General features: G+C 52.3%; 1 protein-coding gene across 1 annotated transcript in view; it reads right to left on the minus strand.

Annotated features, from left to right (window-relative positions):
* Nucleotides 1-10,096, minus strand: part of IGDCC4 (immunoglobulin superfamily DCC subclass member 4) — a 35,689-nt gene extending 25,593 nt beyond the window's left edge. The window contains exons 1-2 of the mRNA XM_065872486.1: nucleotides 10,027-10,096; nucleotides 392-733 (exon numbers count right to left, since the gene is read on the minus strand). Coding sequence (XP_065728558.1) covers nucleotides 392-733; nucleotides 10,027-10,096 — 412 coding nt within the window. The remainder of the gene's footprint in view (nucleotides 1-391; nucleotides 734-10,026) is intronic.
* Between the last annotated feature and the right edge of the window lie 7,044 nt (nucleotides 10,097-17,140).

Genomic DNA, 17,140 nt, shown 5'->3' on the forward strand with positions numbered 1-17,140 from the left:
GGTGATCTGTGCCTCCTGAGAACCCCCGAAGAGTGAGTGAGCTGGACAACACGGCTCGGCTCTACACACTCCACCTGTGGGGGTGGGGAGCACCTTTGTGCCCCTGACGTGCTTATAAACCTCTCTGGCAGGCTTCCTGGAGGAGAGCACAAGTCTAGACTCTCAAACTCACAGGGAAGGAAAAGGAGGAGGAACAGAAGAGCAGGGAAGAAGTGAGACTATTGAATAGTGAGGCAGACAATACCAGGAAGGGACCCACTGAGCAGCAACAGAGGCAGGGAAAGGGGGCGTGGCTCAGAGTCAAACCTTTGTGCAAGTATCTAACTGCAGACCCCACTTCCCACACCCCACGTCTTATGGGCCTCAGCTCAGTCCAAGATGTAGCACTTACTGGCAAGCTTGACCACCGCAGCCTGGCTGGCCACCACTCCAACGGGGCTGCGGGCCAGGCATGAATAGCTGCCCTCAATGACCTCTGAAGCCCCAGGGTCAGTGCCGTCGGGAGCTGGCAGCTGGGACAGCCACAGGGAGCCATTGGGTAGCAGGCGAAGGTGGCTGTGCTCGGGCAGGATGCCTCCATCCTTGCTCCACGTGACGCTGGGGGGGTGTCCCGCAGTAGCCGCCCCCAGACCGCAGTCCAGCACCGTGGCTTGCTCCGGGCCCAGGATCACTTGCAGCGGCCCTGCTCCACAGCTCAGCGACACAGTCGTCTTCCGGGGCAACGGCTGCTCCCCTGCGTAGAGGAGGGGTCACCAGGGTCATCAGTGTGTGTCCTCCTACATCCCACAGCCTCCGGAGCCCGAGTCACCCACCCCGGGTCGAGGAAGGCAAACCTCAGAGAAAGAGGTCTCACGGAGAGACCTGTGTCTGGATCCTGGCTCTGCCTCTGACTAACTGTGATCTTGGGCCAACGGCTGCACTTGGTTCCCAATCCTTCCCCCGCTGCTCAGCTTCCTCATCCACAAAATAACACAGTTCTTAGCAAAAAAGTAGAAGCAACCCAAATGCCTGATCACCTGATGAACAGATAAATATATTACTCAGCCATCAAAAGAAATGAAGTACTGATACTTGCTACAACATGAATAAACCTTGAAAACTTTCCTCAAAGTGAAAGAAGTCAGTTACGAAATGCCACATATTGTATGATCTCATTTCTGTGAAATGTCCAGACTAGGCAAATCCATAGAGACAGAACGTAGATTAATGGTTGCCAGGGACTGGGGAGAGGGAAGAATGAGGAGAGATGGCGAAGGGATCGAAGGTTTCTTTTTTAGGTGATGAAAACGTTCTAGAATTAGATAGTGGCGATGGTTGCACAACCATGTGAATATACTTAAAACCACTGATCTGTACACTTTAAACGGTGAATTTTGTGGTATGTGAATTGCGTCTCAATTTAAAAAGACATAGTCACTTCTTCCTCAGAGGGCTGTTGTGAGCGCTCAATGAGATGCTGTGTGGTAAAGGAGTACAGCACAGTGGCTGGCCTGGCACAGAACTGGGGCTCAGTAATGTCATTCCCTCTCCTGGAATCCCACAGATCGTCCTGACCACTATTAGCCAAACCACTTCTGCTGCAGTGACTGGGAGAGGTAAGTTCTCCTTCCTGCAGCTGATTCCCCCAAAGCCACGCATCAAGCCAGTGCAGAACCCAGTCCCTGACCTTCTCCAGATGCCCCAGAAGAGCCTGCAGCTCCAACACTGCCCTGGCCGCAAAGGGAAGAGCAGGAGAACAATGGAGGAAGGGAATGCCATCCCAGGGTCAAGGCAAAAACACACAAATGCCAAGTTTATCATTTTAACCAACATCTCAGCAAGGCCCAGTAACCGTTATTCATAGAGAAATAGTTGGTTCTCTTCCAGTTGTATCTTCCAGACGGTTGACCTGCTGCCTTCCTGTCCCATAAAAGCTTAATGGCCCGAGGTGCCCTCTTATCCTCTGGCCTGACACCTTGCTTAAAGGCACAGTGGTGTGTCTGAGAGTGAGCCAGGGACAGAGGTGAGGACACTCATCACAAGGCAGGCCAGGGCTGACAGAGCCCTGTCAGGGGCATGCAGAAAGCACAACGGCTAAGGACTCTGGCGACCCTCAGTTCTAGCCCCGGCTCTGTCACAGTCTAGCTGTGTGGCCTTGGGCCAGTCACTTCCACCTCTGGGCTCTAGTTTTCTCCAATGTAGTGGGTGATGTCGAAGATTCTATGATGGTAGGATTATTCAGTGAGCTGGACTCACCTACTCCTGAATAGATACAGAACATCATCTAGACACACACACAAAACTGTAGACACGACCTGCCATACCTAAACACGTGCTCCCCCCGTCTCTGCCACACTCATCAACACCTGGACACACATATATGCCAACACTTAAACCCCTGAAGAGGATCAAGACTGAGGGGAGAAGAGAGGTCCTAACTGGCTGAGATAAGGAGGCCAGGGCAGAAGCCAGGCCTCTGACACCACAGTGGGAAGGACAGACAGACAGGGTCTGAACAGGCCTCTGCCTTTCTTCAAGGCTCCGCTGGCACCTCCAGCTACACAGCTGGGCTCAGCATTACTAGTGGGTGCAGCGAGGAGAAGGCAGCCCTTGCCCTCACTCAGTTTCCAGTCTAACTGGGGAAACCAAACTGGCATTTGCATCACTGAGGGCCATGTGCTGGGGTGGCGAGAGCATCTGACCTTGGGGCAGAAGGTCAAGGTTCCAGTCTTGCTGCTCCACCTACCAGCCACTTTACCTCTCTGGGGCCCAGTTTCCACATCTGTAAAAATGAAGGCGATACTATGGAGCCTGTGAGGATTAAACAAGATGATGTGGGTCAGGTCTCCAGCCCAGAGCCTAACGGGCATCAGTCAAAGAATGGGAGCTCATTCTTTAAAGGCATTTCGTAAACTGGAAAGGGATGTACAAATGCAAATCGCTATTCTTAACATCCAGTCCCTTCTCTATCTGAGGCCCTAGATTCTGATGCAAACACAGTGGGGGGAAGGCCAGCCCGGGCTCTCAGCCCAGTGGCTTCCAATTGCCCCATTCCAGCCGCTGAGCAGTCGGTTTGAGTTTCAGGGGAGAAAAGCCCCACATGACACGAATCCCTGAGCCCTCCGGCAGCCTCCCTACCCCCCAAAGCACGTCCGGGGCTTGGAAAATCCCCCGCTGCGCTGAACAAACAATGTGAACAGTTGGGGCCCGAGCAGCTGCTGGGTCTGTCAGCAGCCTGGGCTCCTGCGGGCAGGACGGCGGCCAGAGGGGCCGGGGCTTGCTGGGGAGCCCAGAGGAGGCTCCGATTCCCTTCGTGAATATTCATGGATCAGCAGATGTCTGGCTGCCCCACCTCGGAGGAGCCCAGCACCCAACAAGGCAATGCGGAATGGGAAACCAACAGGGATGTAGATGTGGGGAGAACCCGGGATCCCTGGGGGGGTACAGGGCTGTGCCAGGAGCCCAAGCCGGCCCACGTTGATGGAAACGTATGCAGAGCCTGAGATTGCTCATTTTATAGATGGGGAAACCGAGGTCCCAAAGGGGAGGTTCTCACCTCTCTGGGAGACAGTCTGGGGACATCCTGGGCGTGAACCCAGCACTGAGGAGACAGTTGCTCCCAAATAAGAGGGTTCTCTCTGCCCCAGCACCCAACCCAACTTCTGTGCCCAGGACGTGCCTCCTTAGGGGCTCACCTCAGGTGCCACATCCCTCCGTGAAGCTGCCCCTGCCTTCCCCAGGGAAGGGTTTTCCTGGGTCTCACATCATGTAGCCACTTGGAGGTCCCTTAGCCATTCTTCCTCTTGCCTTCTTGCCTAAGGCGGACCATGGCATGTGGCGGGACAAGCCTTGGCCTGGGGTCAGAGTTCTGGGTCCATCGTGGGTTGTATGACATTGGGTCCGCTTTCCTCCTTTCAGCCTCGGTTTCCCCAGTCTTAAAATGAAGAGTTGCCACATTTCTCATTTTCACCAAAATTCTCCCAGCGGCAGAGGAGAACGTACTCAGGAGGCTTGCTGACTACCTGAAATGTTTTTATTTTGAAACCTCTGGCACATTTTGCATCCTATTCTATTACACAGCAGTGTTTGTTTTAATGTAAATGTGGTTCCTACACCACCAAATCTTTTTGGAAAAGTGATGCTCTAGGGAGTGGCCCTTGTTTGTCCAGTGGTTTCGTGGCTGTCCCTTTCCTGCCACCACACCCCCCATCCCCTGTCATGGCGGACCACCAAGCCCCTCCCAGGAGCACTTCTCAGTGCTCCCTCTAAGGACTGGGTGGACATAGCGGACCCTTGCTGTTGGCTAGCGTTCTGCCTCGAGGGGAACTCCCTCTCCCACAATCCCTTCTCCTCAGTCTCCTCGGTGGTACCCTGCCAGAGACATGGAGTATCTATACTTAGGAGCCCCAGGGCCATCTCTCAATCTCCTCCTTCTGACATTATTTTACCCATTTACAGGACAAATTAGATTTTATGAGGCCAATTAGAACCCAGACAGAAAGGAGGTTCGCTGCTGAGCCCCAGGGCCAGCTCAGTGCTCTTTCGTGGGACTAGTGCGGGCCTGGCATTAGCCAGGGTTCCATTCTTCAGTGAACTCTCAGGAACTGAGAGTTCCTGGGACTGGGGGATGGGGTGGGGAACAAAGCCGAGATGCCTCCTTCATTAAGCCAAGAACTTGCCACAAACATCAATGCCTTGTCATTTTTTAATCTCAGGGCCCACCAGATTTACAACTTGTTTTCGGTCCACACGGGCAATTCTCCACGACGCCATCGCCACTCTCCTCTCCTAGGAGACACAAGTCAGTTTCTTCCAGAAACCTCCTTCCCCGCCCCCCACCTTGGCCACCTCCCATACCACACATTAAGCCCCTCCCACAACAGCTGGAAGGAGAACTTGGGACTGTTGCCTGGGACACAGGGAAGGCAGCGTTCCCTTCGTCTGTGATCCTCAGGAGACAGGCTCAGCCTCAGCAGACTTGAGAGCAAAGCCACTCAGCTTGACCTGCCTACCTCCTGTTCCCTGTCACCCTGGGTCCCCACCAGACTAAACCGCTTCCCGTTCTCTGAAAGCACACTGCTGTTCCATGCGTTGCCTATGCTGCTCCCTCTTCCTTCAGTAGCTGTGCCATCCTGGGGTCTGATTTCAACACCTCTCCTTTTTTCTGCCCCATAGGACCCTGGGCACCTGGGTCATTGCAATTAGCACTCTAGATTTTTGACTTGCCTTTCTGCCAGCGAGGCAACAAGCCCAAGATTATTGTCCTAGTCAGCACTCTAATTCCCTAGGACCTAAAACACTGTCTGACACATAGTAGGCGCTCAATAAACAGTTCTTGAACAGATGAGTGGACATGTGGAGACACACTCAAAAAGATAAGACACAGAGCCCCTCATGCTTTGCCAAGCCTCAATTTCCTTATCTGGAAAAATTATAGGAACTCCCTTCAGGGCTGGGGATGATGTGGATAATATACGTGGAAACTGCCTAGCACACTATGTGGCACGTATGAGACACGTAACAAAATGCTTAAAAAGCACCAAGACAGGGAATTCCCTGGTGGTCTGGTGGTTAGGACTCCGCGTTTTCACTGCCTTGGGCCCAAGTTCCATCCCTGGTCAGGGAACTAAGGACTAAGATCCCGCAAGCCGCCTGGCGCGGCCAAAAAATAAATTAAAAAAAAAAAAAGCAGCACCGAGACAGAAGAGCAAACTCACATTGAAAGGAACTCTTCTGCTTAAACATTACCAGGACTGGTGAGCTCACGACCTCACCTCTTCTGCTATATGGATGGTCTGATTAAAAGTACCTTCCTTAGACGCAAGAGGGAGGAGATACGGGGATATATGTATATGTATAGCTGATTCACTTTGTTATAAAGCAGAAACTAACACACCATTGTAAAGCAATTATACACCAATAAAGATGTATTAAAAAAAAATACCTTCCTTGTGTGCCCAACCTTGTCTCTCTATGCTCCATTCATTTGCCAGAGCTCCAAACTAAGTGACAAGGTAATGAGCCCCTATGGAACCATCTGGAAGTCTTGGCTCTGCACCAGCTTCCATGCTCAGGTCTGCACCTGAGAGAGAATTTACTGAGCCTCGGCTTCCCGGACCACAGTGACCCCACAGCCCCTCAATTCCAGAGGAATGCCTCAGCCTCAGCAGTGAGGCACTTTTAGCTGGCAGCACAGCCAGCCCCAAGGACAAGGACGTCAGGCCCAGGTCATCCTCTCTCTGGTTTTCTTCTCTCCCTTCAGGTGCCGTCACCCGCCTCTGACCAGGCTGGGGCTGGGGTCCTCCCCCATCAGAACCAGTCTTCCTCTTCCTTCCCCCCAACCCGGGGAGCTGGGAGCCCCCAGGCCTGCTTGGCAATGACATCTGTTCTGCATCTGGAATTCTGTGTCAAGTCTGGTTTCTGTACCTCAGAAACAGCGGAGGCAGAACAGGATGCAGTGGGTGGGGATGGGTGGAGCAGAGTGGATTCCAGAGCCCAGACCCAAACACACCACCTGAGGAGCGCCAAGCCCAAAATTGTTGTTGATAACTTCTCAGGTGAGGGGGAGGGGGTGAAGAGAGACTGAACTTGCGTTCATGTGTACCAAATCCCGGGAAAGTACGGCTGCTCCAAGAGCCAGGAGACTGGTTCCAGTCCCAGTTCAGTCCCCATCCATGTAACTCTGGGAAGTCATTCAGTTTTCTCATCTGTAAAATGGGTTCATGCTAAAATTATTTCTAAGTTCCCCTCAGTGCTGACATTCAATGATGCTAATTGTGGGATTACTCAACTTGAAACAACGTACCTTTAGGAGAAAAGAAAGGAAATGCTGATTTACACATAATGTATGATTACTTGGGCCATGAAAATACATACAGGATCAATGAAGGTTTAGATAACTTCTGGATTATTTAGATTCACTATTAAGAGAAACTATTGGGTTGGCCAAAAAATTTGTTCAGGTTTTCCGTAACATTTTTCTTACGGAAAAACCTGAACGAACTTTTTGGCCAAGACAATATATTTGACCTGGTTCCTAACCTCCAAGATGAGGTCAGAGAGGGCCCCAACACCCCAACTAACTGAAGTTGGTCTCTGAGCTTCTGGGCTGAGAAAGGCATGGAGGGGGGAGTTTCCCCGGTGAGGAGAAAGCAGCTCTCTTGTTCTTAGAGCTCTCCTGCTACTGACCTCTGGCATCACCACCCCCCAAATTCTGACTGGGTGGAAGGGAGAACCCCACTTCTTGCATGTGGTGAAAACAGAGCATTTGGCATCCCACCACCACCCCCAGACAGGAGTCCCATTCGCATACATCTCCCCAGTTCCCAAGCCCTGACCCAAGAGCAGTGTTCGGGGGAGACGGGCAGTCACTATCTTTAACTCCAACACCAGCCCTTCATTTTGCCATGTCGAGGCTGCTGAAGTGTCTATTATGTTTTACTTCTCTCTCCCTCACTCCCTACAAACTCAATCTATCCTCACATCCTGCCGATTCTACTTCCTAAATATTCTAGAATCCACTGTAGCCATCCCAATTGCCACTACTCTAGTTGCCAGCAACATCCTCTCTTCTGGACTACTACCACAGCCTCCCAAGAAGCTGCAGCTTCCTGCCTCCATCCTGTCCAATCATTCTCCACATCGGCTGGAGTGAGCTGATGCAAAGCTGATTTTAAAACCCTCCAAGGGCTCATGCAGGCTCTCAGGCCAGAAACCTTGGTGGGGCTTACAAGCCCCTTCATGAGTTGGGTCCAGCCTCCATCCTCAGCCTTCTCTTTTGACACTCTGTGGCCCCTGTCCCATTCCTCTCTAACCTGCCCCACCCTCCTGCCTTGTGCTCTAAACTCCAGCCAGATTTAGCTTCATTCAGTGGTCTAAACGAAGTCACCCCTGAGCGTTTGCACATGCTGTTCTCTCTGAAAAACTCACCCCGTCATCACTCTCCTGCAGGGCCAACTGACCCTCTGCACTGAGCTCTATTATTTACCGCTTCCTGGAGGAAGCCTTTCCTGACCTTTCTAGACTACCTGTCAGTCTCCTCCTTATTTACTATATTTCAGGCACCAGTCACGTGCTAGCCGAAAAGGGTACTCAGTAAATATTTGTTGAATGAATGAATAAATGGCCTCCGTCCAGATCGGGGAGGCTAGTCAGAACTCTATAGGAGTGTCCCCAAGCCTGACGAGCTTTGCACACTCAAAGGATTTAGGACTGAGGGCGAGCAGAGTAGTTGCTTCAGCCATGCACACAGCTGCCAAGGGAGCCCCAGCTCGGGCCTTGCCCCTGCCTTGTGCACTCGGGAACCCCAGAGAGGAAACTGAGCCCCTCGTAGGGAGGCCCCACCGATACTCCATAATGCCCGAGTGAGTGCAGTTCCCAGTCATGATTCCGCTTTGCTAGATGACCCCGAGCCCGGTCCGGAGCTCTCAGAAGAGCAGAAGAGGGTGGGCCCAACTATTCGTTAATCGCCTGGCCTCCAGGAGGACAGACGCCTCTCTGGCACTTCCCCTCCCCCTCCACCTGACAACCCCGGGCCCCCCACTTCCCTAGCCTAGCCGCCGGGACCCCGCCCCCGGGACCCCGCCCCCGGGCGGCCTCCTGCTGGGTCCGCAGTCAGGTCTGAAAAGGGGCGTGTCTTTGTAGGCAGAGAGGGGGTCCGAGTAGTTCCCGAGACTTTCCCACCCGCTGTTTGGGCTTCCTGGAGATGGGCCGGGGCGGGCCAGGCGGAGACTCCTTCCCCCCTCCGCCGTCCCTGCCTCCTTCCCACGTGGCCTGGCTGAGTCTCTCTAGAAAGCCACAGCAGCTGGAGAGAAATCCCCCTCCCCACCCCCACCATCAAGTCCCTCCCCGACTGGCTCCGGACACATCCTCAGCTCCCCCCTCGGCTGGGAAGGCGAGAACTAGGCGAACAAAGCGGGCAGCCCATCCCCCTCCCCAGCCCTACCAACCACCTAGCCCACGGGCCGCCCCGAAACGCACACAGGACCGAAAGGGAGAGGGCTGGGGGTGGAAGAAGGCTCCCTAGGCAGAGACGCTTGGGGCTCCGTCACCCCATCCCCAGCCCTCTCTCCAGCGAGGGCAACTCTGACTCTTACCCACCCTCACCTCGCACTGAGATGGGGGGTTGGAGGAGGCCTTGCTGACCCCGTCCACGCTTCTCAGATCTGACTCTGGGGGTGGGGCAGGAGTGACACGCGTCCCATCCTGAGAGCGGGTGTCGGACATGTCCACGAAAGCAACTGGTTTCCTGCGCCCTCCCCCAGCCCACTCCCGGCCTCGGGTTCGGAGGGGGCAACACTCCCGCGCTCCCCACCCCCTCCGCCCAGCCCCACCCAGCTTCAGGGACCACACCCACCGGACAAAGTTGAGTATTTTATCACCACTATTCCCAGTCAATCCGCAATCTCATGCTTATGTCCCCCCACCAAGGGCATGGACACTCTCCGAAAGCCAAGGCCAAATATTACCTCAGCCCCATAAACACAATTACACACGCTGTCGACACACAAATGGAGGTGCAGACACCCCCCCACACACAACCCCCTTTACACTCCCAACCCGGAGACACGCGCGGTAAAGGCAGAGTCCGCCCCGCACAAACCACCGGCACCTCAGCTACGGCCCGCGATGCCACGCCGTGACCGGCCACGCGCTGCGGACACGTACGCCCCGCAGAAGCCCCCTCCCCACTCTCTGCACGCGGTCGCGCACGCCCGCGCGCGCGCGCGCACACACACACACACACACACACACTCACACACTCACTCCGGACTCCGCAGACCAAGGACACACACCCCCTGCGGACAAGTACGCGCCGCAAACGTCCCCGGCCGCGGCTCGCAGACCCCAGAGCGCACGCATCGCGGGCACAAGGACGCGCAGCCCGCACCCCCCACCGCCTCCCCCGGCCCCAGCGCTCGCTCGGGACTCGGGACGCGCCCGCCCCACAGCCGGCGCAGCCTCGGCCCCACAGCCGGCGCAGCCCCGGGTGCCGACGCACAGTCACCCCGGAGCCGCTCCCGCCACTGCCTCAGCACCCGCCCTTACCGCGCGCGGCCAGCAGGCAGAAGGTCAGCGCGAGGAGCCTGCCGCCGCGGCCAGCGTCCCCCCGCGCCATGGGGCCGGGCCCGGCCTGCCGCCGCCGCCGCCGCCGCCTCCTCCTCCCCGCGCCTCGGCTGCCGCTGCCGGGGGAGGGCGCGCCGGGCTTCAGTGGCCCGGGGAGGCGCGGCGCCGCGGGCGGGGGCGCGGCCTCGGGGGCCCCGGCCCGAGCGGGGGCCGGCGCGGGGGCCCGGGCTGCCGCCGGCTCGCCCGCCCCTCCATCGCCATCTTGGGCGAGCAGCCCGGACGGGGGCGCCCAGCGGGCGCGGCCGGTCGGGCACCGCAGGGGACTCCGGCCCGCGCGCTGTGACCTGCGCCGCGCAGGGTCTCAGCTCTGCTGGGGTCTGCGCCCCTCTGCCTCGCCCTCTCCGGATCGCCATGGGCCCCCCCATTTGGGCAGCTTGTTTCTGGGTCTGTCTCTTCGTCTGTCTCGGGGCCTCTTTCTGCCTCCGTGTGTCTATTTCTTTTCTCTGCCGCTGCCTCAGGGTCTCCAACATCTCGGTTCCAGGCTCACTGGAGGCAGATTCAAGGCCTGGGTTTCTGTCCCATGACCCCATCTTGCCACTTGAGCCAGTCCATTCCAGCCCAGGTCCTGGCCTGAATCCTCATTAGCTTCTCCACCTGCAGACCCGCTGAGGACATGGCGGTTCCCTCCTCATCCCCATTTACCTCGCCGTTCCAAGCTGATGGCTTCTCTGGACCTGCTTCTTTTGCTCTTGGAATAACCAACCCTAGCAGGGCATTTACTCTACCCCAAGCACTGCCACACTCAGACCTCTCTGCAACCCTGGGAGAGACAAGGAAGGTTTGATTACTCCCATCTTTACATGCAGGGAAACTGAGGCTGGAGGAGGTGAAGTGACTTGCTTAAGGACCCGAGGCTAGGGAGCAGCAGATGCAGGACCTGAACCCTGATTTTCTGACTCCAGAAGGTCATTTCCCACTCATTTTTCAACTGTGCTTTCTCTGTCCTAACCAGACTGGTTGTCTCAGTATCCCACAAACAGTTCTTTTTCTAAAGCCAGGGATCCAATGATCAGGCAAAGTGTAGGGAGAAGAGTGCAGATTGAATGACCTATTTAATGTCCTTTCCAAGACCAAGACGCCATGGTTCTTCATCCCCTCTATCTCCAGTGTTCCCATGGCTTAGAGCCACTTTGTCTCTGTAGCCAGAAGGTACTTTACCCATCTGTTGCTAGCTAACCCTCAATAATGACCAGCACTTTGCAGGTCTAACGGGATCTGGTATTTCTTCATTCATTGCCAGGCCCATCAGCAGCATTTGACTTAGCCCATCACTCCTACTTGTTTCTCTTAGTGGTCTCATCTGGTCATTAAGGTTTTAAATTACATCTTTATGCTGAAGATGCCTACATTTATATCTCAGCCTGGACCATCTCCCCTGATCTCCAGACTTGTGTATCCATCTACCTGCTCAACATTTCCATTGGCTAATAGGCATCTCAAATTTAACCTGTCCAGGGAATTCCCTGGTGGTCCAGAGGTTAGGACTCTGTGCTTTCACTGCCGGGGAGCTAAGATCCCTGCAAGCCGCTCAGCTTGGCCAAAAAATTTAAAAAACCAAAAACAAATTTAACAGGTCCCAAACTGAGCTCTGATCCTCCCTATTAAACCTGCTTCTCTACAGTCTCCCCCATCTCAGATCGTAGCAGCTCCATCCTCCCTGATGCTCAGGTCAGAATCATTGGAGCCATTCTTAACTCTTCACTTTCACATTCTTCACACTTCACCTTCCTGTTACCACCTTGATCCAAGCACCATCACCTCTCATCTGGATTGTCATAATAGGCCCCTCTCTTGTTTATATCATTCTCCCACTTCAGTCTTTTCTCAATATAGCATCGAGTGATCCTATTAAAATGGGAATGAGATCATGCCACTTCTCTGCTAAAAACCCACCAGTGCCTCTTAGCTCTGAGCAAAAGCTAAAGTCCTCCTTATGACCGGAAAGCCTATGTGATCTGGAGGGCTGTTTTACCTCTCTGACCTCACCTTCTACGCCATCCCCTTTGCTCACTGCCTCTCCAGCCACACCAGCCTCCTTGCTGTAACTTGATAGCAGTCAGTCCCCTCCCTCCAGCCTCTAGACCTTTGCCCAGCTAGTGCTGTCCTCCACCCCTCTGGAGCTCTGTCCTCCACCCCTCATATCCTCACAACTCCCCCCACCCCCCACCGCCATATCTCGACTTTTTTTTGTGGTTATTTTTGGGTGTTTATTGCTGCGCAGGGGCTTTCACTAGTTGCGGTGAGTGGTGGCTACTCTTCATCGCGGTGCAAGGGCTTCTCATTGCAGAGCACGGGCTCTAGGCATGTGGGCTTCAGTAGTTGTGGCTCGTGGGCTCAGTAGTTGTGACACACGGGCTTAGTTGCTCTGCAGCATGTGGGATCTTCCCGGACCAGGGGTCGAACCCAGGTCCCCTGGGTTCTTAACCACTGCGCCACCAGGGAAGTCTCTAACAGTCTTTAGTCCCATCTTCCTAACATGCTCTACGTTTTACTTATTCTATTTGTAGCCTGTCCCCCCAACCAGAAAGTGGGCTTTGTAAGGACAGGGATTTTTTTTTTTTTGCGGGCCTCTCACTGCTGTGGCCTCTCCCGTTGTGGAGCACAGGCTTCAGACGCGCAGGCTCAGCGGCCATGGCTCATGGGCCCAGCCGCTCTGCGGCATGTGGGATCTTCCCAGACTGGGGCACGAACCCGTGTCCCCTGCATCGGCAGGTGGACTCTCAACCACTGCGCCACCAGGGAAACCCAAGGACAGGGATTTTTGTGTGCTGGGTTCACTGCTGAATTCTAAGCATCTTGACCAGTATCTGACACTGTGTAGGTGCCAGGGGGCCAGGATAAAAGATACAAGTCACTGCTCACAGGGACAGTTGTGTCCTAAGTGGCATGTGATGGCAGGGAGAATGGGAGCAAGAGAAGGAAGGACTAACCGTGTGTGGTAGGGGACTGTTGAGGGAAAAGTCTTCACAGAATTGTTGATTGTTTTAGATGTTTGACCTAGGTCTTGACAATTTAAGGAGGGAAGGACTGATGGTGGGGGAAGAAACACCCTCTGCAGAGGCCCTGTGTGTGGCATGAGGGCACAGGAAATGGCAGAGCCAATAATTAACTGCATTGATACTCACAGGTCACCTGTTATGGGTCAGGCCCTGGGCACTGGGAGCAGGGCGGTAAACAAGATGGTTCTTGCCTGCATGGTGCTTAGTCTGAGAAGTGAGCCTACTTAGCCTGTAGATAAGTAGACAGGCAACTATAATACTGTGTGATACAGGCTGGGATGGGGTGCAGGGAGGAAGGGCACCCAGGCCAAACTTGGGGAAGGCAGAGAAAGCTTCTGGAGGAAACAAATACCTGAACCAGTATAAGCAGAATGTAGGAGGTGTGAAGTGGACAGGAGGGCAGGGGTGGGAGATGAAGCCAAACAGGGAGACCGGGGCTGGGTGAGCAGTCCTTGTATGTTGCCTAGAAAGCAGTTGATCAATCGAATGGATAAATGAACAATCTGTCACCACATAAAGAGTGTCACTAATTCCATAAGCCACACACACAAATCCAATTAATTTCTCTGCATTCATATCTTAGCACACAGGCTATGGGCGGGGAGCAGGTGTGAGGTATGACAGGCTCAGGCCAGCCAAACCCAGTGTAAGGAATAAGAGCCATGGTTCTTGTCCTTCCTCTGTTACACACTTGCTCTGGGACCTTGGACAACTTCCCTCCTCTCCCTGAGCCTCAGCTGCATCACTGAGAAAAATAAGAGGGCTGGGGGATGATGCACATTTCTAACCAGGAGTTCCAAAGAGTTCACACCATTAAAAGTGGATATGGCACTGGTCTTAATTTCTTTCTTTTTAAATCAATCACTAGGGCTTCCCTGGTGGCACAATGGTTAAGAATCCATCTGCCAATGCAGGGGACATGGGTTCGAACCCTGGTCTGGGAAGATCCCACATGCCGTGAAGCAACTAAGCCCGTGTGCCACAACTACTGAAGCCCACGCACCTAGAGCCCATGCTCCGCAACAAGAGAAGCCACCACAATGAGAAGCCCAAGCACTGCAACGAAGAGTAGCCCCCGCTCTCCACAACTAGAGAAAGCCCACGTGCAGCAACGAAGACCCAACGCAGCCAAAAACAAAATAAACTAATTTATTAAAAATAAATAAAGTATTCTATTATTTTCCCCTTTCAAATGGTACCACAGAACACCTCCAGGTGCATGTGTGGTGCGGGGGGGTTCATGGGTGGAGGGCCGATGGACACTGTCACGGTTTCTACCATTAAACAGCTTAATTTTTTTTCAGTCTTAGTTATTTATAGGTTGTTTAATTAATAGCCACATTGGACCACGAGATCTATGACAGGAAGCATGAGGAGTACTGATGGCTAAACTACAAAACTCTAATGCTGAGGAAAGAATGATAATTTTGCAAATTTACCTGTGGTTGATCATCATCAGAAAAGAATGTTATAGTCTTCTAATCAAAAGCCATTAGTGAGGGACCTCCCTGGTGGAACAGTGGATAGGGTTCCGCGCTCCCCATGCAGGGGGACCGGGTTTCGATTCCTGGTCAGGGAACTAGATCCCACATGCCTGCTGCAGCTAAGAGTTCACATGCCACAACTAAAGAGCCCGCCTGCCGCAACTAAGACCTGGTGCATCCAAATAAATAAATATTAAAAACAACAACAACAAAGTCATTAGTGACTTATATGTCAAAAGCCAGTGTTTAAAAAAAAAGTCTAATGATAATTCAATCTAATCTGGCTTTTTATTTACCAGAAAGTGAGACCGACTGTATCTGTAATATGTTATTTGTTGACAAGTACCTCCCAAGAGATCAGTGGTCCCCAACCTTTTTGGCACCATGGACTGGTTTCACAGAAGAAAATTTGTCCATGGACAAATGTGAGCAATGGGGAGCGATGGGGAGCAGCAATTGAAGCTTTGCTGGCTTGCCACTGCTCACCTCCCGCTGTGCAGCCTGGTTCCTAACAGTCCACGGCCCGGGCGTTTGGGACCCCTGCAATAGATCCTAAAATCTTATATTTCACATTTCAGAAATAAAACTCAAAATTTTTAGGTTTTTTTTTCACTTTAGCACAAAATACAATCACAAAATGAAAGCAATTTTTGTCTATTTTTTATCCTATAACATAGGATGAAATTTCAACTTGCATTTGGTCCCCATTTAGTTTTGTTTGCTGACTAAAATCAGCACCCATCACTTCTTAAATAGGGTAGAGTGTTTTTTTAACTCAGTTTAATTAAATGGTAAAATTGTCCTCAATTAACAATACACTGTTATAATTTTTTTTCTTAAAATAACTTCTTTGAGATAGTCTAATAGAGAGGTAACATCTTGGGAACAGGTCAACATAGGGGTCTAGAAACTGGGAAAAGCCTAGAAGACTGAGGTTTTTATTAGTTTGACCAGGTGGATGGGACATTATCAAATAAAGAGAACAGAGGGAAGAGCCAGACAGAGGAGAGGAGAGACAATTTGCCCTTTTAACATCTTGAGTGTGATGTGTCTGCCTGGCCTGGCAACCAAGTGAAAAATGTTAAAACCCTAGAAATGCCATTTTGATCTGAACAGAGAGATCAGAACCAGAGAAATTATTTAGTGAGTTGGTACTTCTATCAGAGCATCTAACACACTTTATTATAATATACTTCATTAAATTGTCTGGCTCTACTGTCCTACAGTAAGTTCCTTGTGGCAGGAACCATGTGTATCTTGCTTACTCTTGTTTTCCTGGGATCCAGCACAGCGCACAGCATATAGTAAGAGCCCGGTGAATGTTTTTTTTTTTTAAAGTTACTCTTTTATCATATACCATGCAAAAATGGTGAGTGTTTTAAATCACTAAGGGAGTTCTCAAATAGCATATTACTGTGAAAGGGGTTTGAGCATCAAATAGTGCTAGCAAGCGTTTGTCTGAGTAATCTCTAAGACCTCAGTAGACTCTATGACCCTAAATCAAGAATTTATGAACCACTCGCTCTGTAGGATGAGCTGTGGGGATCTGTGGCATTCACATCATTCTTGAATAGGTATCAGAATCTACCACTGTAGTGATTTTAAAGTACAGCCGCCCCTCATCCCTCGGTATCTGTGGGGTATCAGTTCCAGGACCCCCCCAGATACCAAAATCTGTGGATGCTCGTCTCATATAAAATGGCATAGTATTTGCATATAAAGTACATACAACCTCCCCATACACTTTAAAATATTTCTAGATTACTTATAATACCTAATACAATGTAAATGCTATATAAATTGTTTTGTTTTGTTTGGCCGCGCAGCTTGCAGGATCTTAGTTCCCTGACCAGGAATTGAACCTGCACCATTGGTAGTGAAAGCGCAAGAGCCCTAACCACTGGACCACCAGGGATTACCCTAAAAATAGTTTTAAGTAAAATGTAAATTCTATGTAAATAGTTGCTAATGCATGCCAAATTGAAGTTTTGCTTTTTGGAACTTTCTGGATTTTTTTTTTTTTTTTAATTTTCATCCGTGGTTGGTTGAATCTGCAGATACGGAGCCCACAGATACGGAGGGTGCACAGGTTCTTTGACATTCCTCCCTTCAAGTAGAGTCTATTTCCCCTCCCTTTGGACAGAGGCTGGCGTAAGTGACTCATTTCTAAAGGATTGAATGTCATGGAGGTGGGACTGCATGGCTTCTGAGGTATGTCGTAAAAGAAGCCGCACCTCCCACCTGGCTTTCTCTGGGAGACACATGCCTCCGGATCCCTGAGCCACCACGTAAGAAGTCTGGCCACTTTAACGCTGCCATGCTGGAGAGAAGGGACCATGTGGGGAGACCCCGTAGAGATAGAGGTGGTGGAGGAGCCCCAGCTGTTCCAGCCCAGGAGCCAAATGTGTGAGGAAACCTTCCCAGTGCACAGCCCCAGCCCCTGTCTGACTGCAACCACGTAGGAGACCCTGACACCAGTTAACCCCCAGCACCGTGAGCAACAGTAATAATAACGCATGGCTTTGTTGTTGTTTTACACCACTAAGTTTGGGG

The sequence above is a fragment of the Phocoena phocoena genome, chromosome 2, assembly GCF_963924675.1.
Source record: "Phocoena phocoena chromosome 2, mPhoPho1.1, whole genome shotgun sequence".
NCBI classification, from domain to species: Eukaryota; Metazoa; Chordata; class Mammalia; order Artiodactyla; family Phocoenidae; genus Phocoena; species Phocoena phocoena.